This window comes from Thunnus thynnus, chromosome 8 (assembly GCF_963924715.1).
Source record: "Thunnus thynnus chromosome 8, fThuThy2.1, whole genome shotgun sequence".
NCBI classification, from domain to species: domain Eukaryota; kingdom Metazoa; phylum Chordata; class Actinopteri; order Scombriformes; family Scombridae; genus Thunnus; species Thunnus thynnus.
This window is the reverse complement of record NC_089524.1, coordinates 29806064-29831267: the sequence shown is the minus strand read 5'-3', so window position 1 is coordinate 29831267 and position 25204 is coordinate 29806064. Positions and strand designations below refer to the sequence as shown.

At 40.3% G+C, this 25204-nt stretch overlaps 1 protein-coding gene across 1 annotated transcript in view; it reads left to right on the top strand.

The window, feature by feature from the left end:
- tgfbr3 (transforming growth factor, beta receptor III) overlaps positions 1 to 20716 on the top strand; it is a 72237-nt gene extending 51521 nt beyond the window's left edge. Inside the window, exons 10-17 of the mRNA XM_067597875.1 lie at positions 983 to 1138; positions 2640 to 2789; positions 3280 to 3465; positions 5547 to 5840; positions 6480 to 6597; positions 11348 to 11386; positions 12209 to 12316; positions 16149 to 20716. Coding sequence (XP_067453976.1) covers positions 983 to 1138; positions 2640 to 2789; positions 3280 to 3465; positions 5547 to 5840; positions 6480 to 6597; positions 11348 to 11386; positions 12209 to 12316; positions 16149 to 16267 — 1170 coding nt within the window. The 3' untranslated portion in view covers positions 16268 to 20716. The remainder of the gene's footprint in view (positions 1 to 982; positions 1139 to 2639; positions 2790 to 3279; positions 3466 to 5546; positions 5841 to 6479; positions 6598 to 11347; positions 11387 to 12208; positions 12317 to 16148) is intronic.
- Positions 20717 to 25204: the final 4488 nt, after the last annotated feature.

Sequence of the window (25204 nt, the reverse complement as noted above, 5' to 3'; positions counted from 1 at the left end):
ATCCCCAAAGTATTCACTTAATGATATTAAACTACGAAGAGCAGGCAAATCTGAGCATATGTGAAGCCTAATTATAGGTACTTTATTAGTAACTATTAATTATTAAATTGAATTAAATAAATCAATTTTCTGTCAGTCAGCTAATTGATCAATCAATTGTTTTAGCACAGAAACAAACAGTTGAAGCATGTTCTCCACTGCAACAAATTCAATGTTTATTTTCCAGAGTCCATTTCATCTAGTACGGTAAAAGTCTGAAAATCGTTCTTGGTCTGATCAATCAGACTGACTTTGGGGTATTTTGTTTTTACATCTCTGCTCATGCAACACAGACTTGATGTGACAAACTATGACAAAAAGAACAGAAAACAACAAACAAGGAGGACACCCATAGACAATACCAGTGTCTGGACCAATTAGGGGACTGAAGGATGTTTTCTGCACCGCAATTAGAAAATTGCAACATAGACCTCCCTGTTGCTATGTTGTTGTTATCTGAAAAGCATCCAACATATGCATGCATCAGCATGATGGTCAATGTAATAATTGCAAATTAATAAACTGTTTAAAATCACAAATCTAAATCTAATGGATTAATATTTTGGCTGCCAGCCTTAGTGATATATAGCTATAAATAAAGATAAATTGGTTCCAGGAAGTTTCAGGTATACTAAAGTTAAATAAAAAGATTCATTCACTTTTATACATGGGCTGACATTGAAGCAAATAGGACAGTTCCCAACATTTGGCGTCTGTCCACGGTGACAACGCAGTCAGCCCACATCACAGAAAGGAAACTGGCATAGACTGTAATTAGGAGAAGCTGGGGTTGGAGTTGGACCACCTTGTGGGATTTGTTTATTCCTGGGAACTCAAAATCTCACACAACCACTTTTTTTTGCTGTTTTTTACAATTCTGAAAATGAGTTAATAAGTTTTTTTGATCTGTATCCAATCCTGCCATTTTTTGATGTTTTCTAAGGCGAACGGATTTGCTCATGCCAACCTCACACTCCAAGACCCAGAATGCAAAGCAACAGTCAATGCCACCCACTACACGCTGGAAACTCCTCTGACTGGTTGTCAAACCACCGTATATCCCATGCAGGGTAGCTCAATGGCCCTTTACATCAACTCTGTAAGTATAATACCTGTTATTACAATTTAGTTTAAAATAGGTTGTGGCAATATAGCTGCTTAACATGAACCATGAAAAGTGGGCACACTGAGCATTAGAGTTCTAGTTTTATAATGTAAATATAAAGCAAGCGTTTTTAACATGTTTTGACATGTGAATGTATTTGGTTAAAATTGTTAATTACCAAAAAGAAGAAATTTAAGTTTTATTTATTTGATGGCACCTTTAAATTTTGTCCTTGAGTGGAATTTTTGGGTCCAACTGACAATGTCAGTACTGATAATTTGATTGGTCCGATATCTGTGTGGGCGGGTACTAAAGATAGCTTCTTACATCACCTCAGTTCCAATGGTGCAGGCAGTTAACCAGCTTTGGCACAGATATTGTTGCGTAGTCTGTGTTTGTTGAAAAAGGGGGAAAAAACATCATCAGCGTTGGTAGGTTACACAGGAGTATGAGTCAGTAAGGCACCATGAAAGGCATGTTTCTTAGCAATGCCGACTCTCAAATGTCATTCAACCGCTGCTATGGGAAATGCCCATAGAGAGAGTTCACACCTGCTGTTTTCACAAATATGTCCACAAACAGATTAATCCTCCTCTGAAAAATGAAAAAATATTTGCAGTTCATATTTCCTTACACAAAAAGTGAGAATTTAAATTTCAGTTTGACTTTTAAGAACTTTTTCATGTTATGGTGAACTCTTGAGTGGGTTTATGGGCTTCAACGTTTACATCTGACATCCCCAGTTATCTTCATTATTGTGGAATGCATTCAGTGTGTCTGTTCTAACAAGCAAGGATGAATCACTTCCGCCCCAGCCTTTTGAAATCTTTTGTGAGAGAAATTTAGAACAACACATTTTCTGTCCAATGCAGACTGAAAACCTGGGCGCATGTCCAAGGTCATCTTTTGTGTTAGCACTTGGATGCAAAGAAAACCTCTGACCTCTGGTTAAAAGAGATTCATTGTCATTGTCTAGGTCCCTACACATCAAAGATCATCTGTTTTCTCTGTTATTTCTTCTGTCCTGTGATATGTCGTTTTAGTTCAGCAGTGGCACCAATGGCAGGTCATCTAACATGCTGTGCAGACAGGAGTGCAACAGTGTCAGTGTCATTGAGATTGTCCTCTCACCTCAATAAATCAAACATTTCTTAAAGCAACATGTACTTGTCTCGGAGCCCTGACGTGCCTCTTCTCTATTGAGAAATTAGAAATGTGTTTTATGTGTTTGTCCAGGGTAAGTCCCACTGCTAAAGCCACAGGACATTCCCACATTTTAAATCCAACTCATTGGTTGCAGAATGTTTTGGCGACCCCTCTCTGAGATCCTAATCTCTGTGTCTTTGGCTTATTGAACACCCTGAATGAAGCAACACTACTCGCAACTGGAGCTGTTGAAAAGAAAAGTCTGGAAATTATTTTTGTGAAAGTTATTCCTTCACGTACTGTGGCTTAGTGGAGTTTTTTGAGTAATGGATTCCTTTGTGGATTACAGGTCTTGATAAGTCATGCTGAGACTAAGGATGGGAGTGGTGGACCCCTGGAGTATGAGGATCTGGAATCTGGAGACGTGTTGTTCCCAAGGGACACAGTGGAGTTAGAGAGGACATTTACGGAGCCCATAGAGCACCAGTCCGTCATAGTGGTAAGACAGTTGACTCATTGTATCACTGTATTTCTGTCATTGTGAGAACAGCACTTCAATGCAAGGGGAAACTTGACAAATCAAGACCACCGATCATCTACATCTCTATGTTAATGTTAATCATGCAGAGCCGAAAGACACTCCATTTCCCAGAGTCCCTTGGTGCTAGTAAAGACTCATCTGGTTCCTGCAATCTCTCCGTCTTTCCATGATGTCTGTTTTGTGAACTTGACTTGACATTTTCCATTTTGAAGTCTCTCCATCTTCATCCCTCTGCTGACTTATTTTCCTTTGTCTCATCCATTCCTTGTCTTCCACTTATTGTTCTTGTTTATACAGTATCTTTGATGTTTTTTCCCTATTTTTTGGTCTATCTTAATGTGGTCAAACACTGACACACAGTCATGCAGGGTGAGGGTGCTTGTGTGGTGGAATCTGATGTCAGATCCCTGCTGATATTTGTCTTGGCTTTGTCTTATTCTCCTCCCAGTTCAATTGCACGTACCGAAAGAGTCAGGAAACCCACGATACACTTCCCAGGATTGTACCGGGACCAGCGAAGCAACCGGTCAACAACATGACCTATAACATGGAGCTGTACAACACATTGCCGATCAACAACCCCTCACGCCAGGCCTTCCACACCGTCGCACAAAATCAGCAAGTCTTTGTGGAGGTATGCTTTGCATCTCTAATACATTACGTGTCATGTGTGTTTTACAGATTAATGCAGCATTGTCTTATACAACTTGTGTTTATGTCTCCAAATTAAAAACCTTCATAACAGCAGAGAAAACTATGCTGTGTGTACTCTGTCTGGGAGTTTAGCTCTTGCTGCTTTGATCTCTTAGTGTGGCATCCACGAGGTCAATTTGTATTTTGTCTAGTTGGGGCTAAAAAGCTAACACTCACTTTCACCCCTCACATTCATTCATCTCTCTCTCTACGTGTCCCTGTCTGTCTAGCTGGCTCAAAATACTCGTTTTGCAACACTAATTATAGAGATCATGTAAGAGATGGCAAAGACTCATACCATGAGGTCCTTTGAAGAGGTGATTTATGATGATATCAGCGGGAGATGCTCCACTGACAGTGTGGACGCGGAACTAGCAGGTTACAAAGAGTTGTCTGTGTATGAGGCTTCGGCGTAACCTTCTCTTCAGAGCTCACACTGTGCTGCGACCTGACCTGAGGCAATGGCCAAAAGGTGCACAAGTGCACTTTGATGCTCATAAAGGGACTTTGTTCAAAAACTTCCCCCCTCACTAACTGTGCACATTTGAGATTTTGTTGTAAATGCACTATATGTTTATACAAACTCGAGTTCTTTTATACACTATAAGTCATAATCTGCATAATTTACTGTCTCTTTAAAATACTGTTTTTTATATGTCTGTCTGTTTTTCACTCTGGCAAAGACCTTTCTAATGAGGATACCATCATTACAAAACATTGGCATTGATGGTCAAAAGGGAGACAGAGCAGAAATAATAACTCAGGGGACTGTCTTGTGGTTGGAAGGATATTACTACCATCCTAACAGAGACTGAAATACTACTTGAAGACATTTGCTTGAATTTCTGTCTTGTGTCAATATCAAAGTGGTGGTCCTCACCGTGGTTTCCAGACACTCACAATGACAGCTAGATTGTGACAGATGGTTAGGTGAGCAGGGATGAAATAGATTTGTCCTTTAGCTGAAGACTGAATTAATCCAGGTGTTTCTCTTGAAGAGAGTTATCATTTTATTTTTTATTTTTATTTATTCCCGTTTTAACTCACCTGCCCAACTCAAAATTTGCAGTATACACAGACTTAGGCTTTCTTTTTGGCCACTTTTGGGAAGTGGAACAAGTTGTAAACACAACATCTGACATGTCATCATCCTCATAAAGTTGATATGACTAACATGTTGCCTGTTTACACATCCAGCCCACAGAACAACATACACACAGAGCAGCATTCAGAGTTGTGTTTCTGGCCAACTGATACATTTAAAGGTGTGTAGGATTTAGTGGCATCTAGCGGTGAGGTTGCAGATTGCAATACCCCCCACCTTCCTCCTTCCAAGCATGTTGGAGAACCTACAGTGGCCGTGAAAATGTTTGGTTTGTCTGTTCTGGGCTACAGTAGTAAACATGGCGGCACAACATGGCGGCCTCCATGGAAGGGGACCCGCTCCCTATGTAGATATAAAGGGCTCATTCTAAGATAACGAAAACACAACGATTTTTATTTTCAGGTGATTATACTCTAATTGAAACATACTGATGAATATTATATTCTATTTCTGCCAAGTCTGTTCTGCTACATGCCACTAAATCTTACACACTGCACCTTTAAGTCCAATATTCATCCTGCTTTTAACTCTCTGTTGGTCTCCAACAACTCCTGAGTGAAATATCTGGCTCTTCAGCTGCCTAATGCTCTGCTATATTTACCAACTTATCGCTAAATTAGAAAGCTAGAAACAGGCTTTAAGAAAGTGGTGAGAGTGAACTAAACAGTTAAGTACTGTAGGCGTAAAATGGCAATATTCTGTGTAAACTGAAGCGTAAGAGCAGCATAAACAACCATGGTGTGAAAAAAAAGCTAGTTGAATTGTATTCCTGGCCAAAATTGTTAATAAGAAACAATATCACTCAGACTGTCAGTCAGTCATGGCTTCACTCTTCCTTGCATGAAAAGGCTTTTGACAAGACAAATGGTATTTGTATTTGAAGAATAAATGTTTTTCTTCTCTCTCACACGCCTCAGGTCACATCAACCGCATCAGATCCGGAACTGGGGTTCACCATTATATCGTGCTTCATTTCTCCCAACTCCAACCCCAGCGTGGCCTCAGACTACATTCTCATTGAGACAGTCTGCCCCAGAGATGACTCGGTCAAGTACTATCCTCAGAGAGACTTTCCTGTCCCTCACGCCCAGATGGATAAGAAAAGTTTCAGCTTCACCTTCAATTCAAAGTTCAACATGTCCCTTCTCTTCCTGCACTGTGAGATGTCTTTGTGCGCCAAAAGATCTGAAAGCAACCAAAGACTACCACCGGTATGCAGTATAACCATCTCCAAATTACATTTATTCTTCTGTGTGTTTAATGATTTTACTGTAGAAGCCAGTTGCTTTAGTCCCTCCAGAGCCACATAGTATTAGCAGTGTTTGTTTGAGAAGACTTCAAGTCAGTGTTCTAGTGCATCTTTACTCTGGCTGACCTGAGTCATTAAGTATCAGATCTGCACCCAGAGCTAAGCAGGTAACATGAATCGATGCAACGTTCGCCAAGTATCCAGCTGCAGAACAAAATAAGCATCTGTCTTTGCCATCATTTTCATTTTTCTCTCACTGTGCTATCTGTCCAACGTATACAGTCTCCTGAAAGTTCTTTCCTTTGCTTTTTCCTCTTTTTACTTGAATAAAAAACTTGTCAAAGTAATGAGGGAGTAATGATCTGAGACTGATTTACAAAAGAGAAATGAGTTCTTATATTCTGATTATGATCAAGGTTCGTGAGTCATATGTTAGATTTCCACATTTATACTTTTAGTCAGGTCAGAAGACATTAACTTGAGATTGAGATATTTAAATGTTTTCTGTTGCTTTTATTAAAAAAAAAAAAATCTTCAGTAGGAAAATGCAGAAGTGTAAAAAGTTCTCAATCCTCACATTCTTTCATTTTTATCCTCACAGTGCGTACAATCCAGTGAAACTTGTGATTCCCTGACTTTGGACAATATCCTAGCGATGATGATGAACACCAAGACGTCTACCAAGCCGCTGGTTGTGGTGAATGGATCTGTTCAGCCAGGTTAGCCAAGTGTTAATAAACACACATTTTACACCTACTTACTGTAGACCTTACACCATGAGCTCAGCCTTAGTGAGATGCACATGGGTCTTAGAAGTTCTTGTCACTCTCAATCATGTTTCCATTTTTCCATCAGCACTACACCTTATAAATTAAGCTCTGATTTGTATTGTTTTGAGTATATAGAGTGTGATAAAGATTACAGTGAGAAGCCAGTCTGAGGGCGAAAGGAGCCAGAGAAAGCTTGGTCCGGTACTTGGAGATTAAAACCGAAACCACAGAACACTGCACATCACTTCCCCACATCTGGTCGTCATTAACTGCGGTGTGTGTGAGTGTGTGTGAGTGTGTGTGAGTGTGAGTGTGTGTGTGTGTGAGATTGTGTGAATGTGTACGCAGGTGTGTTTGTGTGTATGCACATGTGGTTTGTGCGCTCATGTGTCTTTTAACATTAACTGTCTGTACACAAACGCGTGTGTTTTTGTGCGTGTGTACATACTAGCATGTGGTCGCAGTAAAGGGGAGTGTGCTAACGCTGAGGCCCAGTTCGGCTGCTCTGGACCGGTCCATGCTGAGGGAGAGGTGGAAAAAGAGGAGTCATACAGCACTGAGCTCCAGTTGTTTTCACTTAGGACCTTCACTGTGGCCTCCCTTTTCCATTAGAAAGGGGGAGAGGGGAGGAGTGTGTGTATGTGTGTGTGTTAGGGGAGTAGTGGTCCTCTTGTTGGCTTTGGGAATCCAGCCAGCGCTTAAAGGCCCCTGGATCATCGCTTATTTAGTCACTCGTTCATTCACTGGCTGTATCGCGCATTCTCGGGGGCTGTGAGTGTGATCAGAGGGAGGGAGCAGCCTTGAGGGGGGGCCTGATGTAACCACCATCACATTTTACTAATTATGACCTAAACTGAGATGGAGTGATATCATGAGTGCCCAATTACTGGTGGACTGCCAGAACTTTTCAAATCAGCTTCCCCTCTGAGCAATGACATCAACAAGAGACCTGTGGTCAGTTTGAGTCAACTTTACTGATTCATGAGTTTTTTTATAAATCATGTCATTTTAATCAGTGCGAGCTAGAGCCTAACCGATATATCAGTATGGCCGATAAGAATCCAGAAACCGCTATTTTAAAAAGTGAAATAGGGTTACAGGATTCATCATATCAACATCACTGTCTCGCTTCATGCCTCTAACTGTTCTGTTGTGTTTGCATTAGCAGTCAGATCCATCTCATCAAGTCAGTTTCTCCCTAAGCTGTAGCAACTTACTCCATGTTACAAACTGTGCACAGGAAGAGGGGGATGGGACTTGGATGTAAATAAATGTAAGATGTGAGAGACAGCGGCAAATGTGGTGACAGAAAAAAAAAAGTTTTTGAGGAATTACAAAAAGGTGTCGGAATCACATGAACACAGCGATGATGAGGAAGAACAAATAAATGTATCCAGCCTCGGTTCTGACAAAAACACTGTTTAACGTAAATAAATTGTCTGTGTGCTGTGTGGAAGACAATGAAGACAGTCAAAAGCACTTCTGTTACTTTGCAAGCAAAAGTAACAATGCAAATTATTAAAACCACTTAACACATCACAAATGTATATATGATTAAGTCTATCATCTATTTTTATGCCATTTCATGTCATTTTATGTAGAGGGAGATGCAACAATGCTTTGCTAACACTAACCAATACCTTCCTGCCGCTGTACTTCCTGTTTGTACTACCTGTTGTAAATTTACGCTAACGTTAAGTTTCTGTTGAGGCAGAAATGCTTAACTGAATTGTACATGAGCCTGACAGGCTGTTTTTATTAGTAATTACCTCATCATAAACAGTCTGAGCCTACAGACTGGTTTCCTTAAGGAGGTGGAAAAATGGTTTGCATAACAAAGGATGAAACATAATGAAAGCAGCCTAACTTCATACCTGGACTAGCTCTCTGTGTTTTGGCTGCAGGCTACATCTGACTATAGGTGAGCTGTGTATTAGCTATCATTTTTTATCTGTTTTAGAATAACACTCACGCACAGGAAAGTATTTGTTCAAACGTATTGATATCAGTTGAGAAAATCGTGATACTGATTTTTACCACAATCATGCAGCCCGATTAGATATATTTAGAAATGATTTAGAAACTTATGTGCAACAAATTTCTCCGTCGTTTAAAATGCCAAACATTTGTTGGTTCCAGCCTCTCAAATGTCAATATCTCTTAAATCATAATAAACTGAACGCCTTTTGGATTGTTGGTAAGACAATAGAGGCAATATGAAAATGTGATCATGGGCTAAGAGAAATTGTGATGAGCATTTTTTACCATTTATTGACCAAAAGATTCATTGATTAATTGAGAAAACACCCAGCAGATTAATTGATAATAAAACGAATTGTTAGCTGAAGCGATACACTCAGTACTTGTGTTGGTTGGTCACAATTCTGAGCAAAATTTAAGGGATTCTTATCAAAATGTTTGTTTATATCATGTGCCAATCTTAAAAAACGAATACTAGTTGATATATTGAGAACTCAATTATTAATATTGGTATCCGACAGGCTATAGTGTGAGTAGTCAGAGATGTACAGGAAAACACTGAACTGAAATGGGTGGATTTATTACATTTTAACTGAACACTCATAACCTTTGGGTTTCACTGCTAGGCAGAGATTTAGATGCAGTCATTGAGGGAAGTGCCAGTGTTGATGTTAGTGGAGGATATTAGTGAACAGAGACTGTGAAATGTGCAGTAATGAGTGAGTGAGCAAACTGAGCTAGTCCAAACTAGGCAGCAGGGTGGACTGCCTACACCGCTATGCCAATGCTGCGGGTTTATTTTCCATGGAGCAGATTAAGTAAACACAAATATGCCGTAAACACAGTGAAAAAAAATCTCAATTTCAAAGGCCATGTTTTCTTCTTCAAAGCCATCTCTTATGCTAGGATGGCAAACAAAACAAGCAGCCTTTTCAAGGGCCACAGTTCTGCACTGGACTGCATCCCAAAGAGCTGAAGTTGATCTACAAATCAAAGAGGGCCACTTGTGGCCAACTTGGTGCATGGAAAAATATAACAGCCTCAAAGCCCTGCCATCAAAAGTAGATTTACTGCTTCACAACATCAATAAATTGTATCCTTTTTTTATGGATCTGGTAGTGTTCAGGAAAAGTTGAAAATATCATTTCTTTGAGAAGTTGGCAGTTGGCAGTATAGATTATATTAGTACCCTAGTAAAAATAGTATTGCTTTTGTTTAAGGAAGAAGATACAAAACCTACTCGATTAAGCAGGTTATATATGGTGTGGCACATGTGTGGTGTACGTGCATAACAATAGTAGACAGGCTAAAACTGCAGCGTGTAAAATATGCACTTTAGGTATGTTGACTCTACAGATTGCTTATCTTTCTATGCAGCTGATTTCTGTGATAAATATATGTGATGATGCATCAAATAAGGGCTTTTTGTTCTCCAACTGTATTCACTGATGTCAGGTAGCTTACTTTATAATTAAAAATTATCATAAAACTTATCATTTTAAAACTCAAAAAAGGATGCTTCTACTTGTGCATTAGTTAGGATTCATGCCTCAGCAGGCTATGGCCATTAAAAAAGTATAAACCTATGAAAAAAATGCTTTTCTGTATAACTCTATAAACCCACTGCATATTTTCAGTTGTATGTGGTGCTAATGGCTTTATGGAGCTGAGCTGATTTTAGTAACAAGCCTTGAACCGTCAAGTTGAACTATAGTTGGCTTTAAAAGTATTGACTTCCAGTGTCAAGAGTCTTGCAGAGGCTTGATCAGTGGTTTCTGCACTCCATGAGGAAAGGTCAAAGTTGAACCAAAACAAGTCATTACGCAGGAGTGCTCTTTCATTCCATAGCAAGCATACTCACATAAACAAATGACGTTCATAGAGTTATCAGGACTGTTCCAGCTCTGGCAACAGTTTAAAGCTGCAAACATAAAGTCATAAGTTGAACTTCAGGGGTGATGTCTGGTTCTGTTAAAGCAGCGAATAAAAGTCAGAATTCCAGCAGAGCATTATTTGAAAAGGTACACTGAGATTTGATAACCATTCAAGTTTAGTAAGGCCTATATAAAGTATGCTGCTCCTCTCTTTTGTGCTTGTGGGACTGAAAGCGTTAATGGCCACTCTGCATTCTTAACATAACAAGTCACAAAGGACAGATAACACTGGAGCGATGGGATTGGGGGAGGAGGGTGTCAGAGAGGACGTCCTCTGGCCATCGTCCCCTCTGAAATTAAAGTCTTCTCTGATGACCTGTCATCATTCATTACACGAGATGAAAACTCAAAGGTGTTCTTTCTAAGAATAGCACCCATTGTGCCGGAGTCTTGGACATGTACCAGGCTCGCTCTTGAGTTTGCCTGTACACAAGCGCCTTTGTATTGTTTGTAAAGACATTATTACAGCTAATTTCGCTTTTGAAAGCCTTCCAGATGGCTTGAAATAAATGGCTAAGCAGAGCCGGTCCGAGTCAGTAGGTTCGTCCTTTAGGACACTGTCAGCTTACAGAATAGGTGCTCTTTCAGCATCTTCTTGGTTTAGGTGGCTGTATCAGATTCCACAGAGAATCGCTTATCAACACACTGCAACATCAGCAACCTGCTGTTCCTCTGTCTGACCAAGAACATGTATTGTGTCATTTTTTATGTTCATAATGTATAGTGTGCATTAGCATACATGATGGTCAACATACTTTAAAATTAAATTGTATTTTATTTTGCAGTTCCTCCAAAACCAAGCCCATCAGATCCCCCTATTGAGAGTAAGTGTCATATTACATTATTTTGACTCTTATCCTTCTTATTTTCATAAAAACAAAGTGAACAAAATGAAATTCATTCATTTTATTTTATTATAGATATTTTTATTTCGTAATGGCATTTTTCATGACAGTGGAGTTGTCACCAGTTCCTGTCATCTCACCTTTCAGCCAATCACCAGCCCAGCAACCCAGCTAGCTAACTGCCAGCTAGTTAGCTAGCTCTATCACCTTGTTCTTCACATAGTTGTGTGTCTTTCACTGAGGAACATCTTTAGAATCAAAACGCTGCCAAGAAAACTCTGAATTAACCAGCGTGCTGCTGCTGTTTACACTGTTACACATGTTTACTTTCACTTTTATACTAACATAGCCTAGCTAGTTAGTTGGCTAGCATTTAAGTTGCTGAAAGGTGAGGAGCAGTGACTGGTGACAGCTCCACTGACATGAAAAGTGACATTATGAAATTGAACAGACTGTAGTCTGAATAAGAACATCATGTATAATGAAATATAAATGAATTCCACTGGGTGCCTGGGGATTAAGGTGCACCTTTGTTGCATATTTTCATGATTTTCTGTCATATATCTATCTTTTGGCTGTCTAAAAGGATTATAAAATTTCACCCAAAAATGTTATTAAAAAGAAGACTGTTTATTGTTGTTTATTAATTACCAAGTTATTGGTTAATTTATGTATTTTATGTGATTATTTATTTCATAACTTTCTATTTATTCATTTGATATTGAACACTTTGGGACTCCGTAGCATTTGTGTTGTATGTCATGTTATCCAGTATGAACTGTGTGCTGCTTTGTTTTCCAGGCACAATGTACGTGCTAGACACTCCGACAGTGGTGGGGATCGCCTTCGCAGCCTTTGTGATTGGGGCTCTGTTGACCGGAGCCCTGTGGTTTATCTACTCGCACACAGGTAGGTCCTTTACCTGCTGCTCCACGGCCCCCGGCTCACCTCTCTACATTAATGAAAAGATAAGATGCAAAGGAATGTGCAAGCGTCTCAGTGCCAGAAATGTGCCGCTGGGATTGCCAAACATCCTGCTGCGGACAGAGGCCAGTTCACAATAACATATTGACTCCTCTACTGTAAATATATCCTGTTGGTCAGCAGCAAGAGCTCTCCTCTTTCCTGCCTTTGAATGTTTTGGGGGGGCTGCGGAGTGGTCAGCAAATATTCTCAGTACAATGGCTGGAGACGAGTTGGAAATTCCCCTTGTTGGGTTTAGCGGGCGCTCACAGGAAAAGACACACAATCTGTCCATTAGATGCCAAGACCTTCCCCATCAGTCCCCAGCCTGCTGACCCCAGCTGACCCCTGAGAGGATGTGCGCTCCCAGCAGTCCACTGAGTTCAGCGCTGCATAGAGCTGCCCTGTTCTCCTTGGCCTGACTGTTTGACTGGTGTCCCGCCATACCATTGACCCGTTGCCCCGTGGCTGATGTGTTCTCCATGGACTTCTTTCATACACAGGGTCAGGATGTTTGAGTTTAGAAGTCAGGGCTCTCAGAAAATATAACAATGTGAGTGTTTAAGTTTACAGTTTGGAGTTGGAGAGTGTTGGAGGGCTGGATTCGTAAATCATCCTCCCTCATAGTTAAATGCAGCAGCGATACGGACACTTGTCAGAACGGTGACAAACTGTTAAAAACTTAAGCCATGCTCAGTCACATTTATGACTGTTTACTGAACAGAATTTCTTCTAGCAGGAAAGATCAGCTGTCAGATTTTAGTGCCCTTATCTTTATCACAATATTGGCATTGGCTCCTCTTGAGACAGCCACTTTATTTATGCTTTATGAGTTTCCTAGAATGACCAACAAAGGCACACATGCCTTGTAATTGTCTGGCTTTCCCAAGATATTAATCATCAAATGCAAGCATATACAGAGAGCAGGTGTAGGGATACTAGTTATGAAAAAAAAATCACATGGCCAAGACTTTGGTGTATTTAAAGGGGTATGATCCTGTGATGTTATTAAAATAGGCCTTTGTATAGATGGATAGATGGATGTGTTATGCCATCTCGTCTGAAATGACCTTACATGGCAATATTGGCGGCTCCATGTAAACCCCAAGAATGTAGATCCCCCAAAACAACCTCCAAAAATATAAGTGTATTTTAAACCAGAGTGGTGAAACATGAAAATAGAGCTGCGCCTTTCCCCTCAGGGTCTGAGGACGATGTTCCTGGCCTCTCAAGAGAGAAACTTTTCCCCTTTTTGAATGACATATGCTCAGTGGAATTGTATTTTTTTTGTATCCATTACAGTTGAATTCCCTATAAGGGAATTAGAAGTATTAATGCTGTAAAAGGCACCTCCACAATATATTATTTGACATTTTGCTCATTATCTTGGCACATACAGTAAGTCTGCATTCTGCCAGGGCTGCAGTCACCTCTGCCAAGAGATCTGCTCTCCACCTCAGCTCAACTGCTGAACCAATAGAAGAATGAAAAATCTGAACTAATTGTGAAAACAGGTTGACAACAGCACAAACATGAGGAGAATTTTTACAGATCTGCTCTAGAATCCAAACCTTTCTTTTTCTTTCTTTCTTTCTTTCTTTCTTTCTTTCTTTCTTTCTTTCTTATATACCATGTTCTGTTAGACTCTAAAACTGTTGAGTAAATGTTCTAACTACACACCCCCAGTTTGTAAAGCAGGTTTTCTGTTACATGCTCTATATATAAAATTGGTAGAGTGTGCCTTTAAGGCAAACTGTCCCTGAGTCAGACATCTACTGCAACAACTGGATACAGAGTTTTCATACACAGTATGTTTCTGTGACATAAAAGTGGCCTCTATCTCTCCTATCTAGAAAGATAATATTGGACTTGGGAATTTATATTTCCTCAGACAGATTAGGTGAATCCAAGTCCCTTTGTTTTGTAGAGCTCATGGTCCTGTGAGGGAAAGACTTCTGGCAGCTCTGCTCTGGTAAACATTAGCAGAAGTAAGGGGCCCTAAAGAGGGAGTGGGATGCAAGATGGCCTTTGGACACATATGCCTGTCATATATGCAAGCACTTACACATAAACAAAGACACAGAACTTGTAGCACAAACTATAGATAGAATAATTTTTGTCAGACAATGAATGTTTTCTTGTGTTGCTCTTTAGTTCTCTGGGTGTATTATAGCGAGGAAGCAACCATGGAGCAGACTGCAGTAATGATTGTGCCAGAATCTCAAATTAAACACAGACTTGGCTTTATGTCAAAAGCTGTTCATTGTCTGACAGAGACGTTTTTTGTAAACAATGTAAGCACTTTCATTTGCCCCTTCATTTTAAGTGTTGGATCCCAAGAGTCTACAAAATGAGATGCTTATTTAAGCCGGGCTCTGACGACAGGAGTTTCAAAATCCTAACCCATTTTGCATCATGCACATAAGGAGAAACTTCACAGATGTTCTTCTCTCTAATTTCAAACATGCACACACTACAAGATTTCAAAAATAATGGCACATCACACTACAGGATATTATTAAGATTATTGTGCTAGAAGGAGCAATGCACCACCTCATGTGATCTCACAGGGAAGCAGATGTAAACAAAATGGAGACTTACATGGTGCAACAACTTGCTTTATTAAAGCTCTACTCTTTGTCCGTACGGTTATGATATGTCTTGGAAGACATGTTATATAGGCAGTCGTGTTCTTGCCACATATCGACAAGCCTTTCCTCCATCTCAGCCGTCCAACACAACAGCTTGTCGTTGTTTCTTCACTGTCGCCATTTCAAAAGTCCTCTCATTCACCTCCGTCTCCTTTCAGACTTGTCTATCTCATTGCTATTGTGGTCCCTCTCAGAAAGTAGTGACTTAATCATCTAGATTTTAAATCCTAAATATCAAACATGTTTGAAATTATCGGGATGGCCCCAATGAGATACAGATTGGATCTGTAAACCCTTCATATTACCAGATAATACCTACTGACCAAGGTCCCAGACCAGATTTTTTCCTCCGATTGTTGGGAGGGGTGAATCGGGGATAAATCGGCCCAAAACTCCTGTAGTCTGAGCCCGGCTTTAGACATAGAACAATAAACCAGTCAGTGGTCTGTGATGTAGTCAGAAGGTCCTGTCTTGTGTTTGTTCTTGTGTTTGTTCTGCTTTATCTGCTAAAGCCAAGCTAATTGATTCCAGATAACATAAGAAATGAACTCTACTAACGGGAAACCTTTTCATTTCTCTCTGTTCAAAATATCATCTGTCAGATAGGATGTGACTGGTTCTGTCTGGGCTTTTTGAGGTGACATTTTTTGGATCATAGTAGTTCAAAACACTTTGTGAATCTGTGGCAGATCATGCTTGAAGATGGTCAAAGTTAGGGCAGATGAAATCCAGAGTTGTTCCTTCTTACTTGCACTGAAAAAATTATCTTTTTTTACTTCTGCTTGAGTAAGAATGAACTTGTCTACCCAAGGCTGTACACAAAACACTAGAATCATGAAGTGTATTTTAACGGCTGTACAGTATAAAGGTTATGTCAAGCAGGGACAGTCATAGTAAACTGTAGGAGATTACACAGTGCATTTTTTCTTTCAATATGTAAGAGTACAGATGAACAAAGGAAGCTCCGGAGTCTTAGAGGAGTTCACTTTGTCGCTTTAACTAAACGATTTGTCATGTTCTTGCTGACCTCAGGCTTTTTCGAACTTATAATTTTTTTTTTTTTTGTATTTTTTGGTCCAATCCCTTCATCCCTTCCTCCCCCACTCTCTCTCCTGCTCTATGTCTAGGTGAGACAGCTGGCACACAGCAGGTCCAGAGGTCTCAGCCCGCCTCAGAGAACAGCAGTGCAGCCCACAGTATCGGCAGCACACAAAGCACACCCTGCTCCAGCAGCAGCACGGCATAGCCCAGGGCACCCCAGCGGGACACGCAGCCCAGCCATGGCACAGGAAGGGCCCGGACGGTTCACAGGGACCGGTTTGTGGACTCTAGTTTCCTTCGATGAAAGGACTTATTTTGGGGATGCAATAGGAAGGAAAGAAGTGTGATTTATAAAAAAAAGAAGAAAACACACAATAACACCTTTAGTTCTTGTGTAAATTCCTTTTGTGCCACTTCAAGCGTGTGCCGACTAATGTGCTGACCTGGTGTTATTGGTCTGCAGTAGTAGTGAGACTCAGCTTGGCAGCCTCACCTCATATCTAGTATCTTACTAAAACTACAACAAACAAATGTGAGTTTATACCAGACATTTCTCTACAATCCAAATGCTGCTTTTTTTCCACCATACAGCCTTTTGTTTTGACCTTAAAAGGTTTGATTTAGGCTGTTTGTAACAAGCAGGTGTACTCTAACAGCAAGGAAAAGCAATAGCAGTGATGTCAGTATTAGTAAGTGAGATGTTTATGGCTGGACTGTAGCACATTACTTTATGACACGCAACCCTGGAGGTGGCAAAGGAGCAAAACAACCACTATTAACATTCGGACAAAAGTGCAGTATGAAAGGAAGTCATCATCTTCACACACAGTGAGATAATGACTTTAAAAAGATAAGAAACAGTGTAGGTATTGAATGTATTCAGAAGAGTAAATGCCAAAAATGTGAAAGAAAAATGTGAAAGACATGCTGATAAAAAGCCACATTGTATAATGTACTAATTTCAGTCAATCTGCCCTCAATATAGATTTGTACACACAGTATGGTAAAACATATTTCACATGTGCTGTCTATACCGTAGCTATAGTGATGCATTTCAGTAGATCTAGGTCTAAGCTAAGGTCTGAGTCTCAATTTTCAACTTCACAGGGGCATTATGGGTTCCTTTTTACTATATGAACAGTTTTCATTTATGAATAGTTCAACATTTTGGAAAATATACTTATTTAAGAGTTCGACAAGAAGATTGATACCACTCACATGTCTGAACTGGATGCAAGAGGGGAATAGCCTAGCTTAGCATAAAGGCTGGAAACTGCTTTCAGAGGAATGGTTCAACATTTTAAAGAATAAAAACACAAATTGTTTTACATTTCTGTCTATGCACGGGTTAAACAGACACAATTTAACATGTTAATTAGCAAGCTTTAGAAGCATTGGACATAGCCAAGCTAGCTGTTTCCTCCTGCTTCCAGTGCTAAGTGCTTTATGCTAAGCTAGGCTAATCCTTTTGACTCCAGCTCTGTACTCAACACACAGACATGAGAGTGGTATCAATCTATTTATCTCACTCTTGGAAAGGAAGTGAATGAGTTTATTTCCCAAAATGTCAAATTATTCTTTTTTAAAACATGTATATTTTTTGTAAATATTGTAAATACTCAAAAATATTATGATGCAGAGTGTGTGCAAATGCTGTTGGATTCTGTTGTCTGGATTAGACAGGATTAACATTTGCAAGTTAATACTATTGTGTACTTTAAAAGTGATAAAATTTGAACCACAATGTTGAATGACAGGATCAACATATGGTATAAGTTAAGGACATGACCCTCAAATCATTGTCACGTATTTGTCCTTTTACAATAGGGCTGCTACTCAACATAATTTTCATTATTGATTAAGCTGTTGATTACTTTTTTGGTCAATCAGTTAATCATTTAGTTTATAAAATGTCTGGAAATTATGAAAATCATAATCATTTTCTATTAATTGACTAATCAACTGATGGAATAATCATTTCAGCTATACTTTACACATTCAGTCAGTTGTCCTGTTATCAGATAGAGCCAGAGGAGGAGTACTTTTATTACATTATAAAGCCAAATATATATGGATATGGATTTTCTTATCCCAGCTATTTTTGTATAAATCTTGGCACTGACAATGTGTTGATTAGAAAGAATAAGCTGTAGCTGAAGGTCATCATTATGGACATATAATTTCATGTTTTGCCAATGTGTTCCTCAAACTGCAACACCACGACTACCCCACCGTCTCAGAATAATATGAATGTTTGCTGTAGTGCCTTCCTTTAACCTGTATGTGTTTTCTTTTTGTCAGACTGTGTGTGGGACAAACTGGGGCCTTTGAATTGCAGAGGGAGGTTTCCCTGTAACAATTTAACCGTGTCTCCAGTAAGGAGTAACAAGAAAAACAGAATGTATATTATCTCAAAGCTTTTGATTTTTTAAATTCTTTTCTTATGTAAACATGTATAAAGCTTTCTACAGAGGGAACAGAGTATAAATATATATATTTGTGTATAAAATTATATTTTGGAATATATTTACCAAGAGAAATTTATTGTCTTCTATGTGTGTAAGTACTGTGAATTGTGGATGTGCTCATAACACACGTTTGTGGGGGATTTATTTGGTTTATTCATAAAAGTCTCAGGCATGTTTTTACGACACTTTCACTGATGAAAATGAAATATATACAAAATTATTCAGCACATTGTTAAAAGAATCACATGTTGAGTCTGTTTTACTGACTAAAAAAAGTCAAAAGTAAACATTTTCCTGACAAAATTTGAAAAATAGATATGTATACCTAAATTTAAAAAGAAATCACATCTAGAAACATTTTATACATATTTATAAATTAGACATATGTGTATATTTCATTATCAAGGAATGTCATAAAACATGTTATGAAATTATAATAACACAATATATAAATCGTTTTTAAACAAAGCATTACTTGCAAGTTTTTATTCTTCTATACATGGAATACAACTCATAATGTTTTGTTTAAACAATATTATCATTTTTTCATCTGATCTTTTTTTTAATTCCCCACTTGGCAATACTGGCTCATTCTTGCTGTTGCAGATTGATTACTATGTTGTATAAATAATAGGTTTACTCAAATAGTTTCATATGAAGTGAATCAGAAATTAATATATTTGAATATATATCTTAAATACAAACTTCATATCATTGAAGATAAGCTGTAACAATGCGTATTAAACTATATTTTTATCCTGATATTAGTAAATAATTACATGTAGTTTCACATGAAATCAGTGATTTATTCAGTTATCACCAAATAACAGAAACCCAGATCCCAAATTAAATGCTGTTTGGTCCTTCTGTTGTCACAACAATTATTTTTACTCCCTTAAAATAATTTTTGCTCAATCACTGATGATAGCAGTTAAGCCAAATTTGGAATATGGAAGTGGAATATATATTAAGTGTAAATGTATTCAGTTAGAATGGAGGGTGGAATAAATCCAGCTATCATGTTATTGTGTTTCTGGAAACTCAACTGTTTTCAATAACACTTGAGAAATAAATTTTGAGTTGTATTAGAACCACTTGGTTTTAGAGCAACATTAGAACTTGTTTGTTTTATTGGGCTTCTTGCCAGGTGTGTCCCCTGCCAAAACCCAAACCTTTTGAAACTCAATTCCACATATACAGCATTGATATGTAGTGCACTTTTGCTGTTATCAAGCACAATTATTGTGAACAACAGCACTCTCTCCCACTGCATATAGAATATACTTAGTGAAAGATCCATGTCCTGCAGAGTGGAAATGTGCCTCAGCCTATAATCAGCGGTCACTGTGGGATTAAGGGTTTTTGACATTCCTGTAGTTTTGCGGTTTCTCTTATCGACTGTGGCAAATCCATCTCCCATATGTAATTATCCCCTCCGCCCCTCGTGTCATGCTGTTACGCGACCGAGCCTCAAATTATGTTCTGGATCTAATCTTCTCATTTGGGGATATTCTTTCACTCAAACTAACGATACGTTTCATGAGAGTTGTTGTTCAAGTATCAACATTCCTCCTTTTGGCCCAGTGCATGCTGGGAAAAGCTCCACCACTTCCCCAATCCTGACCATGAAGAAATAAGTATAGATAATAAGTTATCAATATGAAATAATGATGCTGTATTACACAATATTGGCACTGTTACAATAAGTGTGCTGAAGGAGCAAAAGACTTTCACTTCATGATTTGTAGTTAATGCTGAACTCAGAACAGCTGTAATCAGAGCACAGATCCATATGTCTAGATGTTGATTGTATTTTTTTTAACCATTTGACTACCTCGTGTTTTTCTATGAATGTGTCTTTTGTGTACAATTTGTGTGTCTGTATGTGTGTGCCTATGTTTGAACTCAAGAACAGTGTAAATGCTTGTAGATTATATTGCAGTTGGATGATTAGGGGCCCCCACCTGTTTGTGGTTTTATTGCAGTTTTTTTTTTCTTTTTTCAATCTCAAAGCAAACAATGAAGAGTTTGCACTTTCCCATGATGCCAAGAGTGCCCTTTTCTGGGTGTTGTAAATGTGTTGGTTACCTGTTTTGTTTTGTTTTTTTGGTCTTTTTATATGCTGTAAATATGCATGATATTTGTATATCCATTATGCCCAATAAATTTTACATCATAATTCACAAGACTGTTGTGATTGTTTCATGATTTTTCTGCCATGTGTGAGGGTACAGTATATGTGTGGATACCTCCTGTATGTATTTGGTTTAGAACAATGAGCTGTATTAATGATGTGTTAGGCTTGGCTCTGTTGCAGTGAAGTCATGACTTGTCTCTGGTGAGCTCATAACATGATACAGACCATGTGGACCTCTGGCTGATTTTCCGGGGGAGACCACTGCGATGAGTGCAGTCGTGCACTCATTCCTTATGTCTTCCCCCTCCCCACCAGCGTTCACTCCATCTTTGCTTTTGATTAGGGCTCCTTGGAGACGGCCGTAAGCAGCATGCCTTGGAGTATTTTGTAAGCTCTATGATTATAGTATGAGAGAAAGAAGCTGCCTTTATTTATGCCAGCTCAGGTTTGGGTTGACTGGTCCACATGTCCCAAATCCTTCTGATTCCTTCTAGCCCTCTGTAATGTCACATCTGTTTAACTCTCTTTATCATCTTTATTATCTCTTTTTTTCTCCCTGACTGCCCTCACTGAGGGACCCTTCATGCTATGAGACTCTTGTCCAACTGGTGACTATTTTATTGACTTTGTTGTATGAAGGGTTAACCACAGTTAAATGTTCTAGCAAATCCGAATACATGCTCAACAGATATACGAAAGTTCTGTGTCTTGATTCTAAAGGAAGTAAAGTGTTAACCACAAGCAATTTCTTTTTCCAAGGATGGTGACTGAATGACCCGCCCTACTCTGCTTCTGATTGACTAGTACTCGTTACCTTCTTTGGTTAAGTAAGTCAGGTTTAGGCACGAGGAGAAGGGTTAAGGTAAGAATATTAGGGTCAGAGCCAATCAGAGGCAGAGTAGGGGCGGGTCTTACATTGCCATCCGAGGAGACATAAACTAGCTAACCACAACTTCAGTCTCTGCCTCATTATTTTAGATAATAACATAACATGGTGTCAGAAAAGATATGAAGTCACCAGAGGGGAGGAGAAGGATGCACCTCCACAAGATAGCCGAAAAAAGTCAACTGCAAGTCCTCCTGTGTGAAGAACAGAATTAGCGAGTAACGTAAGTTAAACAGGCTAAACAAGCTAGCAGTGTCAACGAAGCAAAAAAAAAAAGTTGACCAACCATAAAACAAGTGAGAGTGAGCCCAGCCCAAGATAAGTTGGAGAATAGCACAGGAAACAGGCATGTGAGCCTGTGAGTCAGACAAACGTAAATGAGCAAATAAACAGAAAAACCTCAGTGAAAGACAGAAATCATGAGCCAGCCAGCACAAGCAGCAGCTCCAGCTATCAGTGTGCAACTGACCCCACCAGTCAAGAGCCAGGAGAAAGTACATTTATTACTGCTGTCCATAGCCTAGCTGAGCATTGTACATTTGGAGATCTAACAGGAGAACTGATCAGACAGGATTGTTCTTGGCCTAAGAGATGCAAAACTGTCTGAGTCATTGCAGTTAGATCCTGAACTCACATTACTCAAAACTATAGCCAGAGTGCGTCACAGTGAGGAAATAAAGAAGCAGCAGCCAATACTACGTGGCAGCTTAAATGAGAGGCAGTCAGAGGACTTAGATGCAATAAGTGCAAGGCAACAGACTCAGAGAGGCACACAAGGATAAAAATACAGCTCACAAGTCAAGCCAGAAAATAAAAACAGAGACACGGGTTGTGGAAAATGTGGAAATGCAACAAATCACCAGATGATGGATTGCCCCGCCAAAGATGCAGAATGTTGCCAGCGCAAACAAAAAAGAGATTTTGCCTGGAAATGTCGATAAGCTGGTGACATCTATGATATCACAGAAGATTCTGCAGACCATGGAGCGGAAAATGTCGCCTCTCATGGAGAGGTGCTTATTGAGACTGACAGTCTTGAACGTGAGTTGAAAGAAACTCTTGAGTTGAATGGAAAGACAAAAGAGTTCAAATTAGACACTGGAGCTGGAGTTACAGCTATTCCAAGCCACCACTACTCCACAGACAAGCATGGGACACTGCGGCCACCCAGGATACCCCTGTATGGTCTGGACAGGCAGCTCCTAGATGTAAGAGGATACTTCAAAGGAAAACTGGAGTTTCTATGTGATGGTTGAACTGATGAAACCACTGTTGGGACTTTCAGCCATTGAGGCCTTGACTCTTGTAAAACGGGTGCACACAGTTCAGGTGGGAGAAGACATCAGAAATAGTTACCCCATGGCGTTCAAAGGTTTGGGAAGGTGAAGGAGCCATACAAGAGTGAACTGGAGCCAGAGGCCACACCATTTGCCCTGTCTGCCCCACATTGAGTCCTGTGGCATTAAGTCAGGGCAGAACTGGATTGCATGGAAGCAATGGGAGTGATATCTAAGATCACTCAGCCCACTCCATGGTGTGCCAGCCTAGTGGTTGTGCCCAAAGCGAGATCAAAGGAGAAACTCAGGCTGTGTGTAGATCTGACACCCCTGAATAAGTGAATCAAACGGGAGAGACATATACTACCAGCTGTGGATCACACACTAGCTATGCTCTCAGGAGTGAAAGTTTTCACCAAACTGGATGCCACATCAGGATTCTGGAAAATTCTCCTGACCAAAGACAGCGCTCTCCTGACCAACTTCATAACCCCATTTGGTCGCTACTGTTTCAATAGGCTGCTGTTTGGGATCTCCGCAGCGCCAGAACATTTCCAGCTATGGATGACACAAATGTGGAGGGGCTGTCAAGGAGTGAGGACAAATGTGAGTTTGCCGGAAGCAAAATTACGTTCCTCGGACACTGCATCACCACTGAGGGAGTCAACCCTGACCCAAGCAAGGTCAAAGCCCTTCTGGAAATGCCAGAGCCAGCCTGTGTTGCCGACATCAGAAGAGTGATGGGCATGGCTTATTACCTGGGCAAGTTTGTGCCTCACATAGCATCATTCCCACAACCTCCAAAAGATCTACTGTCTGAGAGGACAGATTGGTGTTGGGTAGCACTACAAGGAGAGACTTTTCAGTAGCTGAAGTCAGAACTCAGCTCACCCAGAGTCCTCGCTGTATACTCACCAATTGCAGAAACGCATGCGTCAGCTGACAGTCTTGGGGCCATTCTGATCCAGAATTGGCCAGAGAGTAGCGACTGGAAGCCAGTTGTGCTCATCTCCAGAGGTGTGTCTGATGCTGAGAAACACTATGCTCAGATTGAAAAGGAGACACTAGCAGTGACCTGGTCATGTGAGGGCCTGCAATCGCACCTGCTTTTCCTGAAGTTTACAATTGAGACAGACCACAAACCTCTGCTGCTCCTACTAAGTACTAAGGTGCTGGACGAGCTTCCTTCTCGGATCCTGAGATTCTGACTGAGACTGTTGAAATTCTCCTATGACATTGTACACGTGCCCGGAAAACTGCTCATCACTGCAGAAACACTGTCACGAGTGCCAGTGGAGCACACACTCACTTAGGCAGAGGAAGAGCAGGAAGCAGATGTCCAAATCTTTGCAGACTCAATCAGACAGTCTCTCCCAGCTACTGAAGCTAGACTGCAGCAGCTTGCAGAGAGGCAGAAAGAAGACCCCATCTGCAGTACACTAATCCAATCCTGTCGAAATGATTGTCCTGACAAAGCCCACCTGCCACCTGGTATAGGACCTTAATGGAAGGAGAGACAAAACGTCTTCTTCTCCTGAAAGGACAATGAATTGTCATCCCCCGCTTGTTAAGAGATGCAATGCTCAACATCCCCCATCAGGGCTACCAAGGGATAGTCAAGTACCGAGTCAGGGCCCATCAGTTGGTCTGGTGGCCAGGGCTTTCAGCTAACATTAGCCAGAAAGTTGGAAACTGTCCCATATGCACAAAACACAGAACAACACAGAGGGAACCTTTGTTGACAACTCCTGTACCTGAGAGACAGTGGCAAGGTGTTGGGACAGACATATTCATCTGGGACAAGAACACCTACCTTGTAGTGGTTGACTATTTCTCCCAATACACTGAAGTCGTTCATCTTCATGTTGCATCAGCCAACACAGTCATATCGGCTCTGAAGAACATCTTTGGTCAGCCTGGGGCCCTGGAGCTGCTGATGTCAGACAACGGCCCACAGTCTGTCTGTACTCTCTTCAAATACTTTACCAGAGAGTATGGATTCACTCACATAACCAGCAGCCCAAGATACCCACAAGCCAATGGAGAGGCTGATTGTGCTGCGGCCACAGTGAAAGGTTTGTGGAAAGAGGGAGATCATGCTAAAGCTCTACTCAGTCATTGAGCTACTCCAGTGGAGAATGGTTATTCTCCAGCATAGCTTCTCATGGGGAGACAGCTAAGGACTACTCTGCCTCAAGTGCCCAAAGCATGTCTCCACACTGGCCCAAGATCAAGCAGTTCTGGAGAAAGGAGACACAAGGAAAGAGAAAACAAAAGGGACTCTACAACAAATATCACAGAGCACACTACCTACCTGACTTGCACCCAGGCCAGAGTGTATGGACACCATGGAGAACACTCACAGGACTGTCAT